General features: G+C 37.3%; 5 protein-coding genes across 5 annotated transcripts; 3 read left to right on the top strand and 2 right to left on the bottom strand.

Moving 5' to 3' along the window:
- Positions 1-1,913: 1,913 nt before the first annotated feature.
- LOC110770751 (squamosa promoter-binding-like protein 9) lies at positions 1,914-5,498 on the top strand. The gene is made up of 4 exons (XM_021974969.2): positions 1,914-2,629; positions 3,008-3,126; positions 4,408-4,544; positions 4,670-5,498. The coding sequence occupies exons 1-4, from the start codon at positions 2,372-2,374 to the stop codon at positions 5,302-5,304; spliced, it is 1,149 nt and encodes a 382-aa protein (XP_021830661.1). The 5' UTR covers positions 1,914-2,371; the 3' UTR covers positions 5,305-5,498.
- Positions 5,499-5,890: 392 nt separating this feature from the next.
- On the bottom strand, positions 5,891-8,330 carry LOC110770754 (D111/G-patch domain-containing protein). Its single transcript, XM_021974973.2, has 4 exons — positions 8,170-8,330; positions 7,379-7,918; positions 6,612-6,677; positions 5,891-6,506 (listed from the first exon to the last, which is right to left on the bottom strand). Exons 1-4 carry the CDS (start codon positions 8,254-8,256, stop codon positions 6,447-6,449), a joined length of 753 nt encoding a protein of 250 aa, XP_021830665.2. The 5' UTR covers positions 8,257-8,330; the 3' UTR covers positions 5,891-6,446.
- Positions 8,331-8,899: 569 nt separating this feature from the next.
- On the top strand, positions 8,900-14,384 carry SRF2 (STRUBBELIG-receptor family 2). Its single transcript, XM_021974993.2, has 16 exons — positions 8,900-9,002; positions 9,651-9,783; positions 9,876-9,947; positions 10,041-10,106; positions 10,228-10,299; positions 10,375-10,446; positions 10,723-10,794; positions 10,913-10,978; positions 11,068-11,133; positions 11,215-11,552; positions 12,099-12,343; positions 12,447-12,712; positions 13,003-13,150; positions 13,257-13,396; positions 13,492-13,648; positions 13,914-14,384. Exons 1-16 carry the CDS (start codon positions 8,909-8,911, stop codon positions 14,106-14,108), a joined length of 2,202 nt encoding a protein of 733 aa, XP_021830685.2. The 5' UTR covers positions 8,900-8,908; the 3' UTR covers positions 14,109-14,384.
- An 81-nt stretch (positions 14,385-14,465) lies between these two features.
- LOC110770742 (CDK5RAP3 protein homolog) lies at positions 14,466-18,314 on the bottom strand. The gene is made up of 10 exons (XM_021974950.2): positions 18,157-18,314; positions 17,921-18,055; positions 17,730-17,824; positions 17,537-17,631; positions 17,284-17,419; positions 17,037-17,186; positions 16,361-16,900; positions 15,976-16,184; positions 15,220-15,352; positions 14,466-14,852 (listed from the first exon to the last, which is right to left on the bottom strand). Exons 1-10 carry the CDS (start codon positions 18,209-18,211, stop codon positions 14,721-14,723), a joined length of 1,680 nt encoding a protein of 559 aa, XP_021830642.2. The 5' UTR covers positions 18,212-18,314; the 3' UTR covers positions 14,466-14,720.
- Positions 18,315-18,427: 113 nt separating this feature from the next.
- On the top strand, positions 18,428-21,763 carry LOC110770743 (outer envelope pore protein 16-3, chloroplastic/mitochondrial). Its single transcript, XM_088244766.1, has 3 exons — positions 18,428-18,570; positions 19,120-19,492; positions 21,434-21,763. The coding sequence occupies exons 2-3, from the start codon at positions 19,153-19,155 to the stop codon at positions 21,580-21,582; spliced, it is 489 nt and encodes a 162-aa protein (XP_088100892.1). The 5' UTR covers positions 18,428-18,570; positions 19,120-19,152; the 3' UTR covers positions 21,583-21,763.
- Positions 21,764-22,970: the final 1,207 nt, after the last annotated feature.

Genomic DNA, 22,970 nt, shown 5'->3' with positions numbered 1-22,970 from the left:
GCATCTATAATTCATGGTGAATTATTAAATCTCAGTGTTGAATTATTAGATATGTCCTGTTGTGTGAGGAAACAGTGATGATCTGAGGTGAAGGAGGGCCTTGCGTCCTTATATCCATCATCTCTCGCTCTCACCTTTGAGCATAAAAATCTATGTGAAACGAGAATAACGCTTTTTGGCTATTTTCGATCAATTACAAATTGTCACATAGAAAAGTTCTCACGAGTAGCATATCGTGATTGATTGGGAATAACAAAACAGTGTTATTTCCATTTCACACAAGTATTTTTCCATCTTATAGGATTTATTTCACATTGTATTTCAATGATCAAATTCATTTATTTTTCAAATCTTTATTTAAAGATCACGGTAAAATAAATTGGCAAACACAATATTTTCAAAAAACATTAAAAATGACTACCTTCTAATTAAATGGTTATAAGTTTTCTGATTTTGGTGATTTTTTGCTTTAGATCACTGAATTACAACATAGAGGAATCCTAAAAGTTGTCTCTCAAAGAAATTTATTCGAGTAATCCATCAATGGAAACTCTACACCACACACATATATATATATATATTGTAAATGATGTATTGGGATATTCCTGATATTATTTATATTAAAAAAAAGAAAAATAGTCCAAACATGAAAACCAGGTTGTGATAAAGTAGTGGATAATCTATATATATCTTGTAAATGATGTATTGGGATATTCCTGATATTATTTATATTAAAAAGAAGGAAAAAGTGCATAGTCCAAACATGAAAAACCAGGTTGTAGTGGATAATCTACATCACTGCCCCCACATGGATGGATGAACTGAAACAGCATGAAATATTCACACATATGTAGCTTCTTGAAGAAGGAAAATTGTGTTTATAACAGGAAGTACCGTCAATCTGGACCTAATAAAGCCGTAGCATGATTGATAGGTGAGGCAATTCTCCTCAGAGCCCTTTTCTTCCAACTTGGATAACATAATATTCCATAATTAGAAAATTCAACCTAACTAAACTACGTGCTTAATTTTATTTTTGCTAAGCCCACCCAATTGCAGTACATGGTTTCGTTTTTCCTAATCACAATAGTTGTATAATTTTTGTATACATTATCTTGCAATGTTGTGCACGATTGATTACGCTTTTCTAGTTTTCTGTATTGCAAGAACTTCCTTTGAAGCTGTGTTCTTCCTGTTTATATCATGAATATGAATTTTACTGCTTTACAAAATAATATAATGAGTTTTTGCCCACTATTTATAGACTAGATAGTCTGCTGTGCATAGATTCTAAAACCTATTATCTTTTATTTTCTTTAATTAACCAACTAATAACTTGCCCGAATGAATCAATTACCTACCCGATTATTGTACTTGTACCTAATGATAAGTTAGAAAAATAGGACTCTTCTTGACTTGTGATTAAATTAATAGTAAAGTTTAAAAGAGAACACATTTTTAGAGTACATTAGTGAACCACGTTGAAATCTACTAATTACATCATTTGTACTAATGATTATTGTGATTTTTAGTGGTATAGTCTACAAACATATGGTCCCCTGCTGGATTAAAGTTCTCATTTGGGAGTTGGTATTGACAAAATGAGGGGAAGTGAAAGCATAAGAGAACTCTTTTCTTAATTATAGTGGGGGTAAAATCTACTTAGTCATAATGTAAAACACATTAATCAAGAAAGCAGGGGCAATTTAGACATTTTGACATGATCTAACACAAAATTATGTGCCCCATGCATCATGCATATGGGCACCCGTATCCATAATCCATAATATCTCATCAAAAAGAAAAGCTTATAAACTCTTTTTCTTTTTTCTTTTTTCTTTTTATAGGAGAGAGAAATCAAACTCAGAACTCGGAGTATAAATAAATGATTTTAATCACTTGAGTTACACACCTTCCGAATCATACGAAATCTTTGAGAAAGAAGAAGAAAGTTTTGTTAAAAACGACAGGTGAGAGTTATAATTGTCAAGCCCGTAAAAGGAGCTTCTTGTAAAGCTGAGTGCTTCAGAGAGAGAACTCCATTAAAGTACACACTACCCATTCATCCATCTCTCTCTGTTCTGCGTTTGGCTCCATTATTTTTGTACCTCTCTCTCTCAGACAATTTACACAAACAAAAACTCTCTCTTTCTCTCTCCGAGAGGCTCAGAGCTGGCATGGGCCACTGTCAGGTCCCTGCTTTTCACTATCCCTCCACATTCACCACCTTTATCACTCTCTCACTACCGCTTCTTTAGAAAGAGAAACTAACCTCTCTCTCTCTCTCTCTCTCTCTCTCTCTCATACATATATATATTGAGGCACATTCATGACCCCCAAAAATATTATGAATGCACTGTAGAGGTCAACCATGGAAATGAGCTCGAGCTCTATGACCGAGTCAGGGAGCTCATCTTCCTCTTCCCCACCAAACTCCTCCACCGAGTCACTCAACGGCTTAAAATTTGGCCAGAAAATCTACTTTGAGGATGCGAGTCTCGGAGCTCCATACAAATCCGGGTCTGCCGGGTCTTCTTCTTCTTCTGGGGCTACACCGCCAAAGAAGCAAAGGGCCGGGCATTTGGCTCATCCGGGTCAGCCACCCAGGTGCCAGGTCGAAGGCTGCCAGGTGACACCAAACTCACAAAACATACAATACACCTGACTCTACTATATTACAGCTAGCCTCAAGGATATTAATTCTCCTAGAAAGAATCATGCCAGAAAATGGCTAAACTAGTTTTCTAACAGTTTTTCATTCTAGAGCAATCTATTATTTGCAGTGTATATAAATTGTATCAATCATCATTCTTTTTTTATTTTTTTTATACAAGCAATAATTTACTATAAATTAATCTAATCTTGAGAAGGGATTCGAACTTGGGTGCAGGCTGACTGCCCTGGTAAACTGACTTAACACACCCTATGTTCAATCATCATTCTTTATTGAATGAAACAGTGGAGTAATTTCAGTGTTCTTACCCAAAACATCAACATTTGTGAGCAGGTAGATCTGAGTGATGCCAAAGCTTACTATTCCAGGCACAAAGTGTGTGGCTTGCACTCTAAGACCCCTAAGGTCATTGTTGCTGGTCTTGAACAGAGGTTTTGCCAACAGTGTAGCAGGTCAGCAAGCACTTGAATTTTTTCTAATACAGTTTTTAGATTTCATTGTTGGGTATTTTTTCAATTTCATTGTTCGACTTTCAAGTTTTATATAAATTTTCTGGTAAACTAACATCTTTGGTGCTTGGTGGGGATGTAGCTTATGTTTCTTGTGGTTGTTGATTTTGTTTGTAATCTAGCTGTGCTACTTTCCAATTTGTTAAATTCTATTTGTGAGTGAGTATTGAGTTATGTATCTTGTTCTTGGTGATTGTTCTTCTGAGTGTTAGCTGCTTTGGACCTTGATGAAGGCTTTTCAGCTTTACTTGTTTTCTTAAATGATGCATTTGGAAGTGTTGCATTTCAATGCTACACTTGCAAGGCTCGTATGGTAAAGTTATGGTGAGATTACTTTCATGAGCTGCATTGAGGCTTGAGAACATGCAACACAGTTCTCACACTGTAAATTGTGACTCGTGAATCGCTTGCAGCAATGGTGAATAGACTAACAACTTGGGTTGAAACAGATAACCAATGTTGTTTCATTGAACTCAAATTTCTTAAGGTTGTAGAAGTTCTTGTGACCAATTTTATAACCTGTGCGAACCATGTCATTCTGAACAGATTTCATTTGCGAGTATAAGATTTGAATTTAGCAGTAAATGTATTTACCTGTGGTACTAGATGGTTTTAGGATTATCTAGTCTCTATGATGGTTCTGATATTACGTGCCTATGCTGCTATACCAAGTGTGAAACATTCTTCTAGATTACAGCAGCAAGTGCAAACTATGCCGGCATGACATAAAATTTCGAGATTTGCTTCATCAATTCTCGGTCGAGTGACAGAAAACTTGTACATTGTATCGTCTCTCTAATAGTTTGTTCTTTGAGATCTTACATGACCCTTTCAATCTAGCAGTATATGAGTAGGGTATTAAGTTCATGATACTTCCCTATGTTTTATTTTGTTCATCAATATTTGTTTATTGTATTTGAGTTTGGAGGTTGAAAAATGGTTGTGTTTTGTATTATGAGTATTGTTAAAGGTCTTAGTCTTTCTGCTGAGGGCGTTTCTTTTTTGTACTAGAACATCTAGCATCCAGTGAATTTCGGGTCTCATCAGTTGTGTCACAAGCACAACCTATGTATGCCGGCCCTTTTTAGAAGAATCTAGATCCTCGGCTTAGCCAAACTAAACACTAATTAAATGTCTGCTTTTGCTTTTTGTTAATGTACAAATTTCTTCAAGTCTTTAGTTCAGGCCCTACATTAATGGTAAATAATTTCTTACCCCTCCCAGATTTCACCAGCTTCCTGAATTTGACCAAGGAAAACGTAGTTGCCGTAGACGCCTGGCTGGTCATAATGAGCGCCGGAGAAAGCCACAACCTGGATCCGTATCTACGCGTTTTGGCCGACTTTCTTCGTCTCTCTTTGGTTAGGCATACCTCATCATAGTTGAATTTCCCTTTAAAATACATTTTTGCGCTCTCTTATGTTTTTTCAGTTTCCTCTTATGCTACGTATAAAACGGCAATAAAATGTTTTACTTGAAATGATAGAAAACAGCAACAAAGTTGGAAGCTTTCTGATGGACTTCACTGCATACCCAAGGCCTGCTGACAGGGATGCATGGGCGACCACGAGAACTTCTGAGCGAGTACCTGTTAATCAAAATGCCAATGGCACGGGTAAGTTTCTTCAACATCCATGGCAGAGCAACTCTGTTACTACATCCGGCAGTTATCTACAGGGTTCAGCAGGCGGGACTAGTTATCCTGAACCTGGAATTCCTCCTCGAGAATGCGTCACGGGAGTGGCTGACTCAAGCTGTGCTCTCTCTCTTCTGTCAAATCAACCATGGGGCTCTAGAAACCGAGTATCGGGAGTTGGGATGAATGCCTACTTGAATACCTGGATGAACACCCAAGGGTCTGTGGCTCAACCAATGGCTCAGGCTGGGACCTCCAACCACTTTCCAACCATTTCGTGGGGTTTCAAGGGAAATGAGGCTGGTAGCAGCTCACACGAGATGCTTCCCGATCTGGGTCGAGGTCAAATCTCACAGCCTCTCAGTAGTCAGTACTCTGGTGTGCTTGAGCTGTCTCAACAGAACAGGAGGCAGCAGCACATGGAACTTAGACACACCAGGGGCTATGACTCCTCCACCAGCCAGCAGATGCACTGGTCACTTTAAAAGGGGTCCCTCATTCTCTAGTTCTTGTGGATGCCTTAAAAAACTTTGGAACTTTTCTTGCAGGTTTTTATGTCTTGTTGGGTAGCAACCCAAACTGATTATGCTTTGTATGTTAAGACTACGAATATCGTAATCTAGGTTAGCCTTGAAGGCTTGAAACTGTCTACCTAGCAATAAAGCTACGATTTGGATGAGTTGTCATTCTATAGTGAGGGCATTATTGAAGGCCGTTAGATGAGGTCCTATCTTAAGAGAGAGGATCTCATCTAAGGACCAATTTGATCCAACGGTTAAGGGATAGGTGGTTAGTTTGTGAATTACTTTTAAGCACTTTGTGCTAAAATTGGGTTCAGTGCCGTCAGGTGTTGATGCTTGCAATATGGCCGTGGCTCATAGTTCAGCTTAATTTTCAAACAGGTTGGCGCTAAATGTTCTCCCATTTTTTATTTCAAACACCAAAGATTTACAGGTTGAATCTTAGACTGGTGGGCCCTGAATTTGTCCAGTTAAAAACCTACAATGTTTCATGAGTTATATTGTAATCCAATTTGGAAAACAAATATTATAGATTTCATAGCCACATTGATTAATCTGCGAAACCATTGGGCAAGCCTTTCCAAATCTCAATAAAGTACCCTAGTTTATTGTTGAGCACTGAGCTTCTATATACATGTACAAACTCCTGCTCTGAGGAAATTCCACAAAAACAAAAAAGAACTAACAAAGAACAATTACTTCGGGGCAAAGCCCAGCCTAATCTGTCGTCCACATGTTCTATAATTGTGTACATATGGTTATTTATCCACACACTCGGGAGATATTTCAAACAGAACTCACAGAGGTGTGATTTAGTACAATCTCGATTATAGGGATTTTCCCAACATAGTTATGAGGGTTAGCTTGCTGCAACTTTCAATTGAATATCTGAGTAAGCAACTTCAGTGCCTTCCTACTGGTTTTTCACTCAGAGAGTTGCACATCGGAGGATAGGATCTTACGAAGTCAATCGGTAAAAAGAATGAAAAAAAATCTCCATAACAAGCAAGTGCATCCATCTCCAAAGAAGAGTTGCATTACCTCTCAGTATTCTCTATTCAAACAAGGCAGAAGGTCTGGGTGTCCACAGCATTAGGGAACTTAGATCAGTGGTCATCTTCATCAGCTCCAGGGCAGTGGGATAATAGTGCCTCCATTGATTCATACTGAAATAAACAGCAGAATCTTTAGCATGACAATAAAAAATGTTGTAGTAAATGATAATTCCTAAATCTTTGTAAGTGTTTGACAAGTCCATGTACTGGGCTTACCTGGCATCCACAAAAGAGGCAGTATCGATGCTCATCTCTCAGTTTCATCAATATCTCTAGCAAATCCTGCAGCCAGAGAGTAACCATCATCACAGGTTATTATAACTAATATTTCCCAAGCAACATCAAGCAGCAATAATACGAAGGTATTAGGACAAGGAAGAAACAGAAAGGGGTGGAAATAGGTCTACAAGGCCTGGAAATAGACCCAACTCCTGATATACCCAGGAAAGAGAATCTAGCATAACAGAACTACAGTTATCTGGATACAATCAACTCACATTTCCCCAATTTTAGCTCTTGGTTATTAAATTATTCAAAGCTGTTTCAGAACTAGTTATTACAAAGACCATCTAAAAGTTTATCCTATGCCCAGAACCTGACCAGTAAACTAGATAAGAAAATTTTAATTACCAGCAGGAAGATCAATGACACGATCAACAAGTCTTTGGTTTAAATTCTACAATATTCAACATTATAAAAGGCCACAGGTTTGCTTTTTCATGTTATCTAGGATTCTAGTGAAACTCATAGATGATGGGACTTGTTCTCACTTAAATTTCCAATTTAAGAGAGCGGGCACTAACTGAAAAATAACTCAACAACAGTTCCAATTTGGATGCAAATAATCATAATCCGTCTAATGTTCTTTGCTCTGCATGTCAACCATGCATTTATGCCAAAATTTCAGTCATATTGCATTAAAAGGATGCTCAATTAAACCAATTATAGACTAAAATAAAAAAACAACAATTCAAGAAACATACCTCTTCTGTAATTTCTTCCTCTTCCTCTTCCTCCTCTCCACCCTCCTCTTCATCTTCATTCTTTTCCGGCGGCACAACTTCCTTATTCTCCAATTGATCCAAAGCAGCCTGCGCCTTCTTAAAATTAACCACAACTCTCCGACTCCGCCACTGTGACTTTTTCCTAGACCCAAACTCCTCCATCATAACCTTCTCATTCCTCCTCTCTGCCCAAGTCCTCATCTCTTCTCTCTTCCTTTTCTCCTTATGCGGGTCCTCCCGCCCAATTCCAGCTCGTGAGCGCCGAATGTCAATCTTCACTGGCTCAGCCTGGCCTGATCCCTCTTTGCCAAGAGCTGAGCCTGGGGTATACCCCATTTGTTTTAAAAGTTTGAATCCTATGTTGGATTGTGGAATAGGAGCAGCCTCTATTTTGGCCAAGGTTTTCTCATCCTCTTCCTGCTGCTTTCTCTCCCTATCTAGTTTACGCTGTTCTTGCCAGTTTAGTGCTTTGGATTTTTTCTTAGAGGGTTGAATACTTTGGTTTTTGCTATTAGAAATCTGAAATATAGATAGTACATTACTGTTAGAGCTTTTGTTCACCAAAAAATGAAGAATTAGCTCGAAAACACAAAACTCATGCTCCATTTTGATGCAAACAAACCCTTTTCCATAACAATTGAGAAAGAAACTAACAAACCCAGAACAAAAATAAAAGCAACAAGAAAAACTCAGGACTAGGTTTCATGATACTTACGATACATTTTCTAGGGAACCAAACAGAAATTAACCTTACTAGTTAAAAACCCTACCTTTTTGGATAAAATTCCTGGAGGGCCGGAGGCTTCTGGAGTCAGGAACTGAGAGAGGTCCCCCATGTAATCATCTTCTTCCGCCATAGCCAGAGAGCTCGAGCACCCACACAACGATTCACTAAGCAAAAACGAACAGTAAGCCTTTGAATTATTTTCCTTTTATTTTCATTTTTTTTAAAATAAAGAAAAAACAAAAATCAATTTTCTGAAGAACCCAGGACTATTGGGCTTGGGCCGGGTTTTTATTAGGCCCAGTTTTGTAACAAACTCCGGAGAAGTGGCACGTGCGAAAATAACGAAACTAACGGTTTTGTGCTGATGTGGGGTCCAGCGATTCAACGATTGTCAAACTCGTTAAGACATTGTTATCAGTCTCTCTCTGGCTCTCTGCAACCTCCACAGCACACATTCCAAACCCTCTCTGCTTTACAATCTCTCTCTCTTTCTCTCTCTCTGTGCCTGTTGCTTCCTCCAAAGGTTCATTTATAAACCCTAAGCATTTCTATATTCAATCTACAGCTTCGACGTCGTTTTTGTCTTTAGCTTTTTTTTTTTTGGAATCGTGTTCTTGATTGCATTTTCGGTTAGTTCTACACTCTTTCTTGAACACTCTGTTCCATTTGGTTTCCGAGAAACTGGAGGAAAATGAAAGAAAATGCATTTAACTTTAGTTTATGTTACACTGTTTCTGAAACGATTTCTTCCGTTTGATTGCCGCAGTCTGATTCTCGAGGATATGGCTAAACAGAGCCTATGTGTGTGCTTCGCGGTAATTGTCATCTCCGCCATTCTGGTTTCAGAGGCTGGGGCATTTACTGATCCGCGTGATGGTACGATCCTTCCTTTTTTTCTTCTTGATTTTCTTGGCGTTCTATATGGAGTCTTTTTCACTGTTAAAGTTGATAGATGACGTTGGTGAAGATCGTTGTTTTGGGATAGAGTATTTGTTATCCTCTGTTTGGTCACTGAGAAAGTGTAGGAAAAGTAGAAAAGAAATAGAGTTGAATTTTGAGCTTTAAATTCTCGGTTATTCAGGATAGGGGGAAAAGGGGGCAACAAAGTTTTAATTTTTATGTGTTTGAAGCAAAAGAATCAGAATTTAGAAGGCTCGAATTTTGTGCCGATTAATTTTCCAGGGTTTTACGAGCAACCAAACAGAAAGGCCGCAGCTTTGGGCGGGAAAATTCTGAACGGTCTTTTGCTCAAAACGACCTGTCGTCTTTGAACAGTATTAGAAAGAGTAATTTTTGTGGTTGTTTGAAGAAATAATAGGTCATAATTAATCAATTGGACTTTCTTACTTCTCCCAATTTGCCCACAAAAATTAAAATTAAAAATCAATTGGACAACCATGTTGTACATTCTGCTGAGAAGGGCAGAATGTTTTTTTTTTTTTTTTTTTCTGGAATAGAATATTCATTTAGAATAATCTTAGCTGTACTGGTTTCAAGTTTATTATTACACTCTGTGCATTGCAGTCACGGCTCTTCAAGATCTTTACAGAGCCCTTAACCACCCACCACAGCTGAAGGGATGGAGATCAGACGGCGGGGATCCTTGTGGTGAATCATGGGGTGGAGTGTCATGTTCTGGGTCATCTGTAATATACCTGTAATGCACACAGCTCCATTAACTATGCACCTTTTCAGACTTGGGCTACCTTAACAATGTACCAAACTTAATTCTTCTCTCACCTTATGCAGTAAACTTCATGGTCTGAGTCTCTCAGGCTATCTTACTGGCGAGCTCTATAACTTCTTCAATCTGAAGCAATTGTAAGTGATCATTCTGCTGTTTTTTAGCTTTACATATGCCTGTGCAAGCACAACTTTTGCTGATTCATTTTCATCTGGTTTCTAATCTTCTAGGGACGTTAGTTCGAATAACATTGTGGGTGAAATTCCATATGTCTTACCCCCTAATGCTACTCATATGTAAGTATGATGCTTAGTTCAGACAACTGATTGGTTAAATTTCATATTTTAGATCATTTACCTTTTTTTTCTTCTTTTTTTTGGTTGCAATTGTGATAATTCTGCTTTCTCACATGTACAGAAATATGGCATGCAATTATATGACCCAAAATATTCCCCATTCTTTACCTACCATGAAAAGCCTCCGACATTTGTGAGTTGCTTATTCCCTGACTGATTTTTGGTTCATGATTGTTCTGTCATAAACTGAAATTTTCCTTCCTTGCAGGAATCTAAGCCACAATTTGTTATCTGGACCTATTGGCAATGTATTTACCGGCCTACAGAATTTAAGAGAACTGTATGCTTCTTTTCATGTAACTCTTTTCATGTTGGGTTTCAAGTGAAATTGAAATGGGGGTTTTAACTTTTAACTTTGATCCTTTAAGTTGATGTAGAATAACAGATGTTCAACTTTTAATCTTCTTTGCTGGTATATCACGGGTTTGTTGATTTCTATTTTTGTTCTCTAAATCGCAGCATGTTGTCATTGGATGAATTCAAATTACAAGTTTGGATAATGGTCAGGCTGCAATATAATATGCCTTTCTTACTGGTGAGTTTTTGTTTTCTGCAGGGATTTGTCATATAATAACTTCACTGGAGATCTACCAAGTTCATTTGGATCCTTGACAAATCTCACTGGATTGTGAGTTTTTGTTCTGTTTTAAACTTTTTTCCCCATGTTGCAGTGCTTTCATGCTTGGGATAGTCTGTTTCTACAATTACGTGTCATCGATTCACATGTCCATTGGGTGCATCTGCAGGTACTTGCAGAATAACAAATTTACCGGATCAGTTGCTTATCTAGCTGAGCTTCCGCTAACTGATATGTAGGTTTCTACCTACCTGCCTTTTGCTGTGTTTTGCATTTTTGTTTATCTGTTTTCTTATTGCTTGCTTGCACATTTTCTGTTGACAGGAACATTCAAGATAATTATTTCAGCGGTATCATTCCAAATCATTTTCAGTCCATACCAAATTTATGGTAAGTGATCAGTTGTTATTACCTCTCCTTCTCCTGCAAAGGAAAAACATAAGTAAACATCATACATTTATCTTCTTTCAGGTTTGGGGGAAATAATTTTCATGTAGGGGATAACTCTCCACCCTGGGACTTCCCTCTGCAAACCCAGGCAACTGCCATTGAACAGAACATCCCTGCCCCCCCAGCAACTCAGTCAAGTGCCATTGCGAAGAACCCCTCTAAGAAATTAGGTGGACTCAAGAAGAAAAGGATTGGCCCTGGAGGAATAGCATTTTTGGTTGGTGGAGGAACTCTAGTGGCATCATGTGTTGCCCTTTACATTGCAGTTCGCATCAATCAATCGCGTGCACAGAGGCTTATAACCTTGGGGAGCAGTAATAGCTCAATGCATTCTCTCTCAGTCAGAAATACTGCCAGAGGTAAACTCTCACTCACTTTCATACTGATCCTGTATACAATCTATCAGTAAATAATTGTAGTAATCTATATAATTTAACCAACAGGCCTGAAATCTGTACTCTTGCAATCAATTAAAGTAAAAATTATTTCCCTGCTAGTTTAGTCCAAAGCACATTTACCTTAGCTCTCATCTTTAAACGAGCCAACCGCTGCAAGCTCAACCCTATGCTTAGCTCAGAATTGAAGTTCTTCTTTTAATATATTGTATCATCTCACTGATTAGATATCATTTTAGCTTTGAAAGTGAACGCTTAGGTGATGGTATCATCTGTATATGCCTTTCAGACATGGTGTTTAAACCTGAAATCCAGGTTTAAAGACATTCCTTGTAACTAATGGCACAAACCTCATCTTGATATCAACATGTCTAATGGCAATAAATTTTGACAGGAACTTGTCTTAATCCACTTCTGCTGCTTAGCTTCTCCATGCCTTTTCTTTTTCAGTTTTTATTTTAAATTCTTGATCTGCTCCCTGCCTTGTTAAATATGGCTCTTCTACTGCAGAAGAAAGCCCACAAATATTGGCCTTCAGGTCACCCATTCTACCTCCTAGACGACTACCTCTTGCTTACAGAATGCAGAAAAATCCTAGAAGAAAAAGTTTCTCTGATAAGTACAGATTCCCAATGAGAGCAAAGCAGTACACTGTGGCAGAGCTTCAATTAGCTACAAACAGCTTCTGTCAAGAAAACTTACTGGGTGAAGGATCTCTTGGTTCGGTTTACAAGGCCGTGTTTCCTGATGGCCAAGTATAAACCTGAAATTTCCTTAGACTAATTATTTCTACTTATAGCCACAGTGAATTTCTATGGAACTCGTGAAAAATCTTTGACTGTTATTCCTTTGTTTCAGATTTTGGCTGTGAAGAACATCAACATGGCAGGATTGTCTTTCAATGAAGAAGAACAATTCTTGTATGTCATTTGGACTGCTTCGCGTCTGACTCACCCAAACATAGTACCACTGGTTGGCTATTGTGTAGAGCATGGACAGCATCTTGTTGTGTATGAGTATGTTAGAAATTTATCCCTTCATGATGCTCTGCACAGTGATGAATACAAGCCTTTGTCATGGGGCCTTCGTCTCCAGATTGCTCTTGGTGTTGCACAAGCATTAGAGTAAGTATTGTATATTGTTCTCCAGCAAGTTCATATCTCTTTGTCCACACCTAGTGGAACGACGTTTCGAATAAATAATTTACTGAGGCGCAAACTGTAAATATTATACCCTTTTTTTCAATGAAATGTGGATTTTAATTGCAATATATCTCACGAATCATGATCTTGAAAGTTAGAAAGTTTTAAAGATGTTGAGTTCTTAGTTCCTAGGTAGCAATTGATCCCTTCTATGTGAGGGAAATAATGTAGTTATCCTCGTTACTAATCTGTTTGGTTTATTTGGATTTCAGCTATTTGCACTCCACATTCACACCACCAGTTGCTCATAGCAACTTGAAGAGTGCCAATATCTTACTTGATGAAGAACTTGCTCCTCGAATCTGTGACTGTGGGCTTGCAATTTTGAGGCCACTTACAAGCAATAGGCTTAAGCTAAAGGTATATACTTTTTATAAATCAGTCCTACTTCTATGCTGATACAAAACAATTGGTAATAAACTGACACAAGCTAAACTGCTTAACTTCATATTTCTGATTCAAACAGGCTTCAGAAAATGCTATCGGTGACACTGGCTACATTGCACCTGAGCATGGCCAACCAGGCATTGATAGCACAAAGTGTGACATCTATGCCTATGGAGTGTTGCTTTTGGAGCTACTAACAGGAAGGAAACCTTTCGATAAGTACGCATGGTTCATACGCAGTTTTCCCATTTTTCAACATTATTATTGTCTTGTTTCTTGATTGTGAACGTATGCTGCTCTTTTGATTTACATAGTTCAATACCAAGGGAGGAGCAATCACTGGTGAAATGGGCTTCATTCCGGCTTCATGACAGTGAGAGTCTGGCTGAGATGATCGATCCCGGCATTAAAAGGACATTTTCCTCCAAGGCTATCTCCCAATTTGCTGACATTGTCTCCCTCTGTATACAGGTACAAGCACATACCTTAAATTTATGCATTAAGAGAATCTCTGTTTTCTTAGGGATTTCCAAAAACAACAACCGATTCTAGTACTGTTATTACTTGAAGCTATCAGTTGAAAGCTGTGTTTTTAGAAGTCATTTTTCTGTTGAAGTTGCTTATGCATTGAACAAACGTTAGCTTCTATCTGATAACATGTAATTGCTTTGATGGATGTTTCTTAACTGTTGAACAAATTTGATTTTTTTTGTTTGTGTCACTGAAACTTGAACAGCCTGTGAAGGAATTCCGACCGCCGATGTCTGAGGTTGTGGGATCTCTATCAAGACTAATCCAGAAACTGAATTACATGGGGAAAGGTAAAGGAGTAGATGGTTATGGTGTTCAAGTTGACCCTTTCGAGAGATCTTTCCGTTCAACCAACAGCCAGTTCATGGGCTCACCTTCAATGAGCTATTTGTCCATTTGATCGCTGCACACAAACTGAATCTGCTGCGTTGGATGTTTGCTACAAGATTGTGTTCTCTCGCATGACAAATGCTGTATATTCTTTTGTACAGGCCTTCTTTTCATGAATTGGCATATTTGGCAATCTTTGCCATAAGGGAAATTAAAGGGTCCAAATATATACGTACAATTGCTATCTGTCATTTTTGTAGACTACACAAAGTTGAAGTGACTGATTTCTGCAAAATTATATGTTGAGTTTGATAAGAGTTAGGGAAACCTCTTTCATGGATTCACTGGGATTTTAAGACTTGTTCTTCATTTTTCTTTTTTTTCTTTCAATTTTTGTAAGATCTTGAAGCAAAAAGAGAACCACGACTACAAAAAATAATAAATAAATAAAACACAACGCAGAGTATGGAATGTTTCACTATCATTGGAAGTTAACATCTTCTTGTGCATAAAGGCTACTATTCCAATTATATTGATGTGTCCGATTATGTTAAACTTGGATGATCTCTCCAACTATATCTTCCCATGCACCAAGCCCACTAAAGTCTAAGGGGGTATTGATCTTTCCAACTATATTAACAGATCTTCCATGAAACATGGTTGAATGGAAGCAACCATCTTCCTATGCACCAAGGCCACTAGTCAAAAGGGTATTGATCTCTCCAATTATATTAACAGGTCTTCCATCGAACATGGATGAAAGGGTGCTTTCACACAGCTTCTTCAGCTCCCGGGTTTGTGCAAGAGCCGCTTCCTGTAATAGAACCTGGGGTTAGTATTTTGCGCCAAAAATTCAATCTGACATTAACAAAGAGAAAGTGGATGACCGCATTTTTCTGAATAATAGTATTTTTACACAAACAGAAGCAAGACAGGACCAGAGGCCCAGAAGTCAAAAACAACATAAAATGACTGATTCTAGCGTAGCTATCTTTCAGCAGTCAGAGTTAAGGGGAAGGGGAAAGGAAGAAACAGACGTATGATCATAACTATAATGGAAAACATAAATTTCCTAATTTTATACCTGAAGAACCAAAATAATTTACCACTAAAACTGGGAGACTTCAACCCTCCCACTCCCAATATATGTAAGGGTATAAAGCTATCAATAAATAGATCACCTGCTTAGGCCAGGAAGAAGATAATGAATTTTGCAGCTCCATGCGTTTGGCAGCTATACCCTTCAAACCATCTTTCAACTTAACTTCATGATGCTTCTTTTCTTCCAATGAACTCACTAATCTGTCTAGAAACCTGAAATTAAGGTTGACATAAGTTTTAAGTATACTGCTTCAGTTCACAGAACAGAAACAAAACCAAAAAAACGGGAGTTAAGTAGTAAAGAATTATAGTATATTGATAATGGCAAGGCTACTTTAAGTAACATGCTAAATATTGCAGCTAGAACGGAAGAGGAATTTAACCTATACCTATTCATTAAAACCGCAATTAAAATAGAATTATCCGAAATAGGATTAGCCAATTCTAGAAAGCTGCAACAAGAAGCCAATTTAAACGTTTAAGAATTTTATTAAAAACATTATTTGATGGTATAAAGGATCTTTCTGATATAACAACACACAATTAGGAGTAACCATGCAAAGACAGAAAGAGAAACAAGATCAAGCAAGTACAGTTTCCAGATTTATCGCCTCATTATTTCTTGTACTGGCAAAAAGTTACATCCAAGATGCTAATATATGCAAATTGTCTGTGTGCCGCACAAATTTAGGAGGGAATTTTATTCAATTTAACTAAATACTGTCACTGATTCTGCTTTTGGGAACATTCTATGATTTTCTTGTTTGAAATTCAAAATATAAACACCTAAACGAATTTAAAAAAGACACAAATCAAGAAAAAATATTTTGTGTTACCTTTTGGAGTTGAGAATCATAATCAAGTCCCTAGTCTTCCTATTTGTCAGCAGTGAAATGGCCAAAGAAACATCAGATAGCATTGCCTCGATGGCATCATGAGCATATTGCTGCAGCACAAAGGGAGCAACTGCCTGGACTTGATGTTGCAAGGACAAAGTTTCTTCATTCTTCAACTCAACCAATCGCTGATTTAAAAAAGCTTTCACCTGATAGCAGAATATTAATAGACAACATGATTTCATGTAAAGGAAACTTCGTGATCTGACCACAGATATAAAACAGGAACTAGTAGGATCTTTCAGTCAAAAACAGACAATATTATACCAGAAGAACAAATGGAACAAATAGATCCAATGCAACCATAAGAAAAATTGTCATATACCTCATTCAGATCATCAAGAATCTTGTTCCTGTACTCTGTCTCCAAAAGTTGGCTCCTGCCTTCCTTGATTTCAGTTGTTTCAGTTGTTTCAGTTGAAGTATCAAGACCAGATGTTTGATTGTCTACGACTACGTTAGGAAAATTGACATCATCAATCACATCAACCTGAGGAGTCTCAACACTAATATCCCAAGATATCTCTGACACGGAGATCTCTGGGATCTGATCAGATTTTACAGCTTCATTTGGAGCACTCTGCAAGATCTCACTCGCGTTAACCATTTCATAAGGACCCAAACCATTACCAGTATCCTCTGTTTCTTCCAAAGTACCAATATCCCAATCAATCTGAGAACTATCCACAGAAAAATCCCAGTCTATACTATCTGCATTAATGTCTACATCCACTTTCACATTGTTTGTCTCATCATTGCTTGATTGAACATTCCCAGAATCAACAACCTCTGAGCCTATAGGGACATTCAATGACGGGGGATGTTCACGTAAATCTTTCAAGTTTGTCAACACGACCAAAGATTTCTGTGATCACATTCAAAAATAACAGAGTTGATATATGATATTAGTCACAATGATCTCAAATTTCCATCAACATCTACAAACATTAAAGAAGTTATTCTTCATATCATGAAACAAATAAAAATTATTATCGCCTTACATCCTTGTCTGTGTGAGCATCTCTAACAAAGTTTGAATAATACTCCAGAGCCCTTGACACAGAATCACCATTTAAAACTTCCAAAATCTTGCTAAATGTACTTGGAAGTGATTTCGCAGTCTCTAAAAGTTCCAACCTCACATTTTTTCCCTAAAGAAAAGAACCAGACAGGCAGATACCAAATTTAAGAAGGAAAAGCTATCAAGCCAAATGAGAAAACAACAAGTAGGGGGGTCCAAGATATAACCTGCAGTCCAAGTTCTTGACAAGCCTCTACATACTTGGCTGCTGATAGAGTTGCACTTCTCTTAATATCAGCTTCCTTGTGCTCTAGTTCTGCTAATTGTTGCTGAATCTTTTGCACCTGCTTTTTCTGATATGGACTTCATAACAGGAGAAAAAGAATAGTCAAAACAAATCACTTATAAATACCCTTAAGTTTTAACTATTCTTCTTATCATGAAGTAACCAAGCAGGCATTGGCAAAACCACATACTTACATCTCATAGTTCACATTCTGAACCATTATTTGAGCAGCCTCGCCAAGATATACATAATCCTTCTCAAACGAACGTACAATTGATTCCCAAGCACCCTACCCAAACAAAACACAAAATTTATACACATATATATTCATATTACAATTCAAGTAGGTTTGTGCAAAGGAGAAAGAGAGAGAGTTGAAGGTCTTACAGCAGCACCGGATAGCCGGCCGAATATATTCCGGCTTTCGGGAGCTGACTTCGCAAGAATATCATATATCTGTTTGGCCTCCAAGTAACCAATTCCTAGAAATATTAACCCATTGAGTCTCAAGCACCCAATTCCCAATAGAATCACAAATTCACAATTCGAAAATGGATTAAGTTTGAAAAAAAACCAACCATCAGCCTCTAAGCTATGGAAATAGGGATTGATATCCTTAGGAAGGGAAGCGAATTCCTTGGAAATCCGAGCTCTCACTGCTGCCAATCGCTTTCTCCAGTCTCCAGGTATTCTCTTCCGATCAACCAGCCATTCTTCAATTCAATCCCAACGCAACAAAATTATCAATCCCAAAAAAAAAAACATAAGTATAAAAATCTGAAAGGAAAAATTGAATTCCGGTGGTTCTATGTACCTCCAAGACGAGAAAATGCGATGTCGATTGGGAGTTTGCCAATATCTTCTGGCATTTTCCGGGAAAACGATTTCTAGGGAAAGCAGTTTCCCTTCTTCTCAGAATCTCAGCTCTGTGTGATTTGAGAAATGAGTGAAAGACTGTAAAGTCTGAAAAGAAAGTGGTGCAGGAGGTTTACGGGTAAACGGGTCGGGACCCAAATGAAAAACAACACGGGTTACGGGCTGTCGTCGTATACGAGCCCAATTTTGAGGAGGGGCAAAATGGTCATTGCACACAGTAATGGTAATCTGGTGCAACAAGGAGCAGATGCCATTTTCGACCATTTTTACTGATAGTCTTTGTTTCTTCTGTGTCTTCGTTGTGAGAGCACTGAGTAGAAACTCGCCAGCTTCTCATTTTTCTCCTGAAAAGGTAATTTTCATTGTTCGCCTGAGCTTCTGCTTTCGTTTTGGCTCTTTCATGGATTCATATGCTCCTCGATCATATGCATATACATATTTAGGGTTTAGATTTATCTATTTTAACATTTGTTTTGTTAATGGTTGGATCTTCATTTCGGGCATTAGCATTTACTCAAATTAGCATCGATTTTGATGTTAATAGTCACATAATATTTGGGTTTTGTGGAATTTGTGTTTAATTGCATCTATGTGGATGATTTTTTTTTTTTTTTTTTTTTTTCTGGAATGGATAACCAAACAATGCCCTATTATTAATTTTTTTTTTTTAAGAAATGAAATATGGGTTAGTGGAAATGCTAAATGTATGTCACTCACTGCCCATCAAGGGAAATGAATGCTTCTGTAGGATTTGAACCCAGTAAAGCTTATATGTTAAAAACAGAGAGAGCAAAGGAAAACACAGTTTCCTTCTTTGCCTTGCATGGTAGAAGTTGAAAAATTCCCTTTTGGAAAGGTTCAATGAGGCCTAAGTGCTGATATATGAATTACTTTCTTGCAGGTTTTTTCAGTGCCCAGTTAGTATTAGACAGTCATGGACTCCTTGGACCCCGCGGAGCGCAGGTACTTGGAGGATGAGGATAGTCCTACCATGAAGACAATTAAGGGTGCAACAAATGGATTTGTTACTGGAACTATTTTTGGGACCATAGTTGCTACTTGGTATGATGTGCCTCGTGTTGAGAGAAGTGTCGCTCTTCCAGGGCTGATAAGGACCCTTAAGATGATGGGAAACTACGGGATCACATTTGCTGCAATTGGGGGAGTGTACATTGGTGTTGAGCAGATCGTGCAGAATTACAGGATGAAGAGAGACTTTATCAATGGAGCTGTTGGTGGTTTTGTTGCTGGGTCGACTATTCTTGGTTACAAAGGTGTGGATTTCTTTTGATGCCTAATTTCTTCCTTCAGCTTTTAATTGCTGCTGCCATGAGTGGTAATCTGTGGTAATTACTATACTTGGTCACAACTAAAAGCTAATTCAGACATGATCTTATTCAAAACTTCCAGGTCGGTCTTTCGTTTTCATTTTATTTATTGGTATATCTTCGAACCAAATTGGATTTTACTTTTCCAAAAATAGGGATTAAGTTTTTAGGAGAAAGATTTGTGTTCAATGTTCTTTTTGTTGAAGTATGTCATAAGCTTCATCTATAATCTTCATAAATGGTTAGTTTTGACTGATAAGACTATGGGATTGAGGTGGCTTATGCTACAGAAATAGAGACCAATAAATTTGACACATATGCTGGTTAGAAAGGAGTGTGTATAACTTATCCAAAATTTATTGGATCCTGCTACTAACTATCTATTACATATATCTAATATTTCCAACAAAAAGAAAGGCATGTTGCTGGAGAAAATCATATGGAGCTGGCTCTGATGATGTCACCCTTTAAGCTAGATGATTGTTATGTATGATAACTACTGTATGATTTGTATGGATACACGAGAAAAAATTCTTAGATATGTGAGGGTCAAATTGCATTTAGGTAGAAAATATTTTCTGTAATGATGATAGATGTATTATGTGTTTTGGACTAATGTTGAGTGAGAGTGAGAACTTTCCTGTGACCATATAAATGATATGGAATAGGTAATTTGTTGTTTCATGTCATACAAATGTCAGCAGAGAGCAGGAACTATCTTTTTTTTCTTCTGTTGGGTATTGCATTAAATGGGAGGTTTGAATTTTTTGAAAGAATAAATTGCTGGCAGCAACCCATCTCATTAAGGCCTTTGGTGATATATTTTGTGTAAATCGTGTAATTATCAACAGTGACTTGGCTATGGTGTGACAATATTTTTAAAACATGGACGCAGAATTTAATGGAACTTTGAGAATGTTAGTGGTGAGAACTTTTCCTTTGCTGAAAAGTTTATTTAAAATCCCCAGTCCAACTAAGAGAAATTGTCTCAGTAATTCACTTTCACATGAACCTCATTAGTTGCTCTGGAATTAGTACATGTATAGTTTTATTTCTTCCTATCCTAATATTGCTTAAACCTTAAAAGAACATATCCATTTATGGGTAAAATCTAGGGTTAGGATCAACAGCTCCTTTAATTTTCCAAAGCACTTTTAATGGCACAAATTATCTCTGTATTGTCAACAATTTTTAGCCTTGTTTCTCAAACATGCTCAGGGCGTTTAGATGAAAGCACATTGAATGGCTAAGATTAGTTTGGTTAACAAAATTAGTTTTCAAGATGTTTTTCCAATGATACTCTCTCATATGCTAGAGCTAATATGACCCATTCAATGTACTTTCATCTAAAGGTCCAAAACTTGTGTTGCTATTATATAAATTTAAGGGGCTGAGTCCATTTTGAATTTGAAGAGCATACATTGAGTTCTTACTTTTTTTGTTTTGAACTTTGTTAGCAGAGTATACTTGCAATAATCGAGATGGATTGGTTTGTAAGAAGAAAAACATCCTTGTGTCTGGGAATCACGCTACTAGCACTTCTCACTTTCTTTCAGCTCATACAGAATGCATAAATGACCTATAGATCTCCATTCATTAATGAAATTTGTAGTTTATTTTCTAATCCTCCTAATTTAATGTGTCTGTCTGCTTGCCCAAATATTCTTTCCACTCAATGAGCATTCTTATCATTATTGGTTTGATCTCATCTTCATGTTGATTATTGAGCATGTAGAGTTGACGTATTTATTACATGGGGGTAAATGAATCCGGACTTTGGACTCTAGGTTCTAAATTGATATACTGATATTTACTTGTGCTAGCTGGTAGTTGTTCTCATAAGCAAATGTTCTCAATTATGTTAATTATTTGCTGTCCATTGGACAGGAAAGAGCATTTCAACTGCAATTTCTGCTGGGGCAGCCTTAGCGGTTACTTCTTCACTCATTGATGCTGGAGGCCAGACAACAAGAATCGATAATGGCAAGGAGTACTATCCTTACACCACCAAGAAAAGATCCACTGCCGATTCGTAAAAACTTACCAGTGCTGCTCTTGGAGGAAGATACTGGCAAAGCTAACGAAAAGAGAAGACTGTTTCTTGAATTGGATGTATTTCTGGAGATGTAATCATACTCTTTAGTTCTCTTTCTCTGTTGTCCAAATTTAAGTTTTTGACCCTGAATGGATGTCTTGAATAAATCTGCTTTTTTCATATATTTGCGTTCAAATATGCTGTTAGTAAGTTGAGCAAACATATATTATTTTGTACGAAAGTTCAATAATAATTAGACTGGTTTCAATTCCGATTATTGACAGTTGGTATTGGTAAGCATCGCTGTGAACTAATGACAACGGATTTCGCAATTAACTCACGATCTCTTCCAACGAAATGAAGATTAATCAGACCAAATGATCATTGAAGTTGTGTATTTACTTTCGCTAATTGCGTTGAAGGGTTTTAGAAAGTAACACCATCCCAAAACTGAGAGGAAATACTTTTAACTTTTAAACCAGAAAATTTGAGGTGAAGTTTCTTCAATTCACATCGATCTTATTGCCTTGTACATAACCTCAAACACAAAAGTTTACGTTAATAAGATATGACAAGTTTACATTAGACTGCGAACTTTGTTGTTCCAAATGACTGAAAATCAACATATTAAAAAAAAAAGACCCAAAAAACACACCCCAACAAAAAAAAAAGTTGCCCTCTTCTCAAGAACAAGAAGAGTACATAATCTCTCTACATATGATAGAGCTTGGAGTTGACAGGAAAGTGTGGAACCAGAATCGGCACTGGAGCTTCAGTTTGAACAAAATTAGGACTCAAAATCAGAGGCTGCCTCTCTGAGGCTGTGGCAACTGCTGATCCTTGGTTGAATACACGAGCACCATGAAGGCAGCAACAGATTGATGATAAAAATCCCATCATCTCTCTCTCTCTCTCTCTCTCTCTCTCTCTCTCTCTTCGATCTCTCTACAATTTATACATCAAGTTTGAGTTTTATATATCATCATCCTCCTTCATTATAAAATGAAGAGACCCTGTATGTAGGTATTGTCAATGACGAGGTAACTTTGTTTCTATTGGTCTTTTCCATTGTCATTAGTCAATCTTCTTGACTTATCAACAGAAAATACACTTCTTTTTTTCGTATAAAATGGGAAAGATAAAAGTAATGTAAGGAATTTATAAAAACAGAAAATTAATAATAATAAAAATATCCAATATTACCATGAGTGGAAACATTTTTCTATTTATGAGTTGATCCTTAACCCAAGCGCTCCTTACGTACTGCCTATCAAATTGAAGAAAGAAAAAATTATATGTTGTGGGTTAGGTCAGTTGCTAAGGCAATTTGTCCGTCTTTTACACTCAAATTTAATTCATATATTTTGTAATTTAAATTATAGTTAGTAT

The sequence above is a fragment of the Prunus avium genome, chromosome 7 (genome assembly GCF_965620075.1).
Source record: "Prunus avium chromosome 7, drPruAviu1.hap1.1, whole genome shotgun sequence".
Classification (NCBI taxonomy): domain Eukaryota; kingdom Viridiplantae; phylum Streptophyta; class Magnoliopsida; order Rosales; family Rosaceae; genus Prunus; species Prunus avium.
Note: the sequence above shows the minus strand (reverse complement) of the source record. Positions and strands in the feature narration are given on the sequence as shown.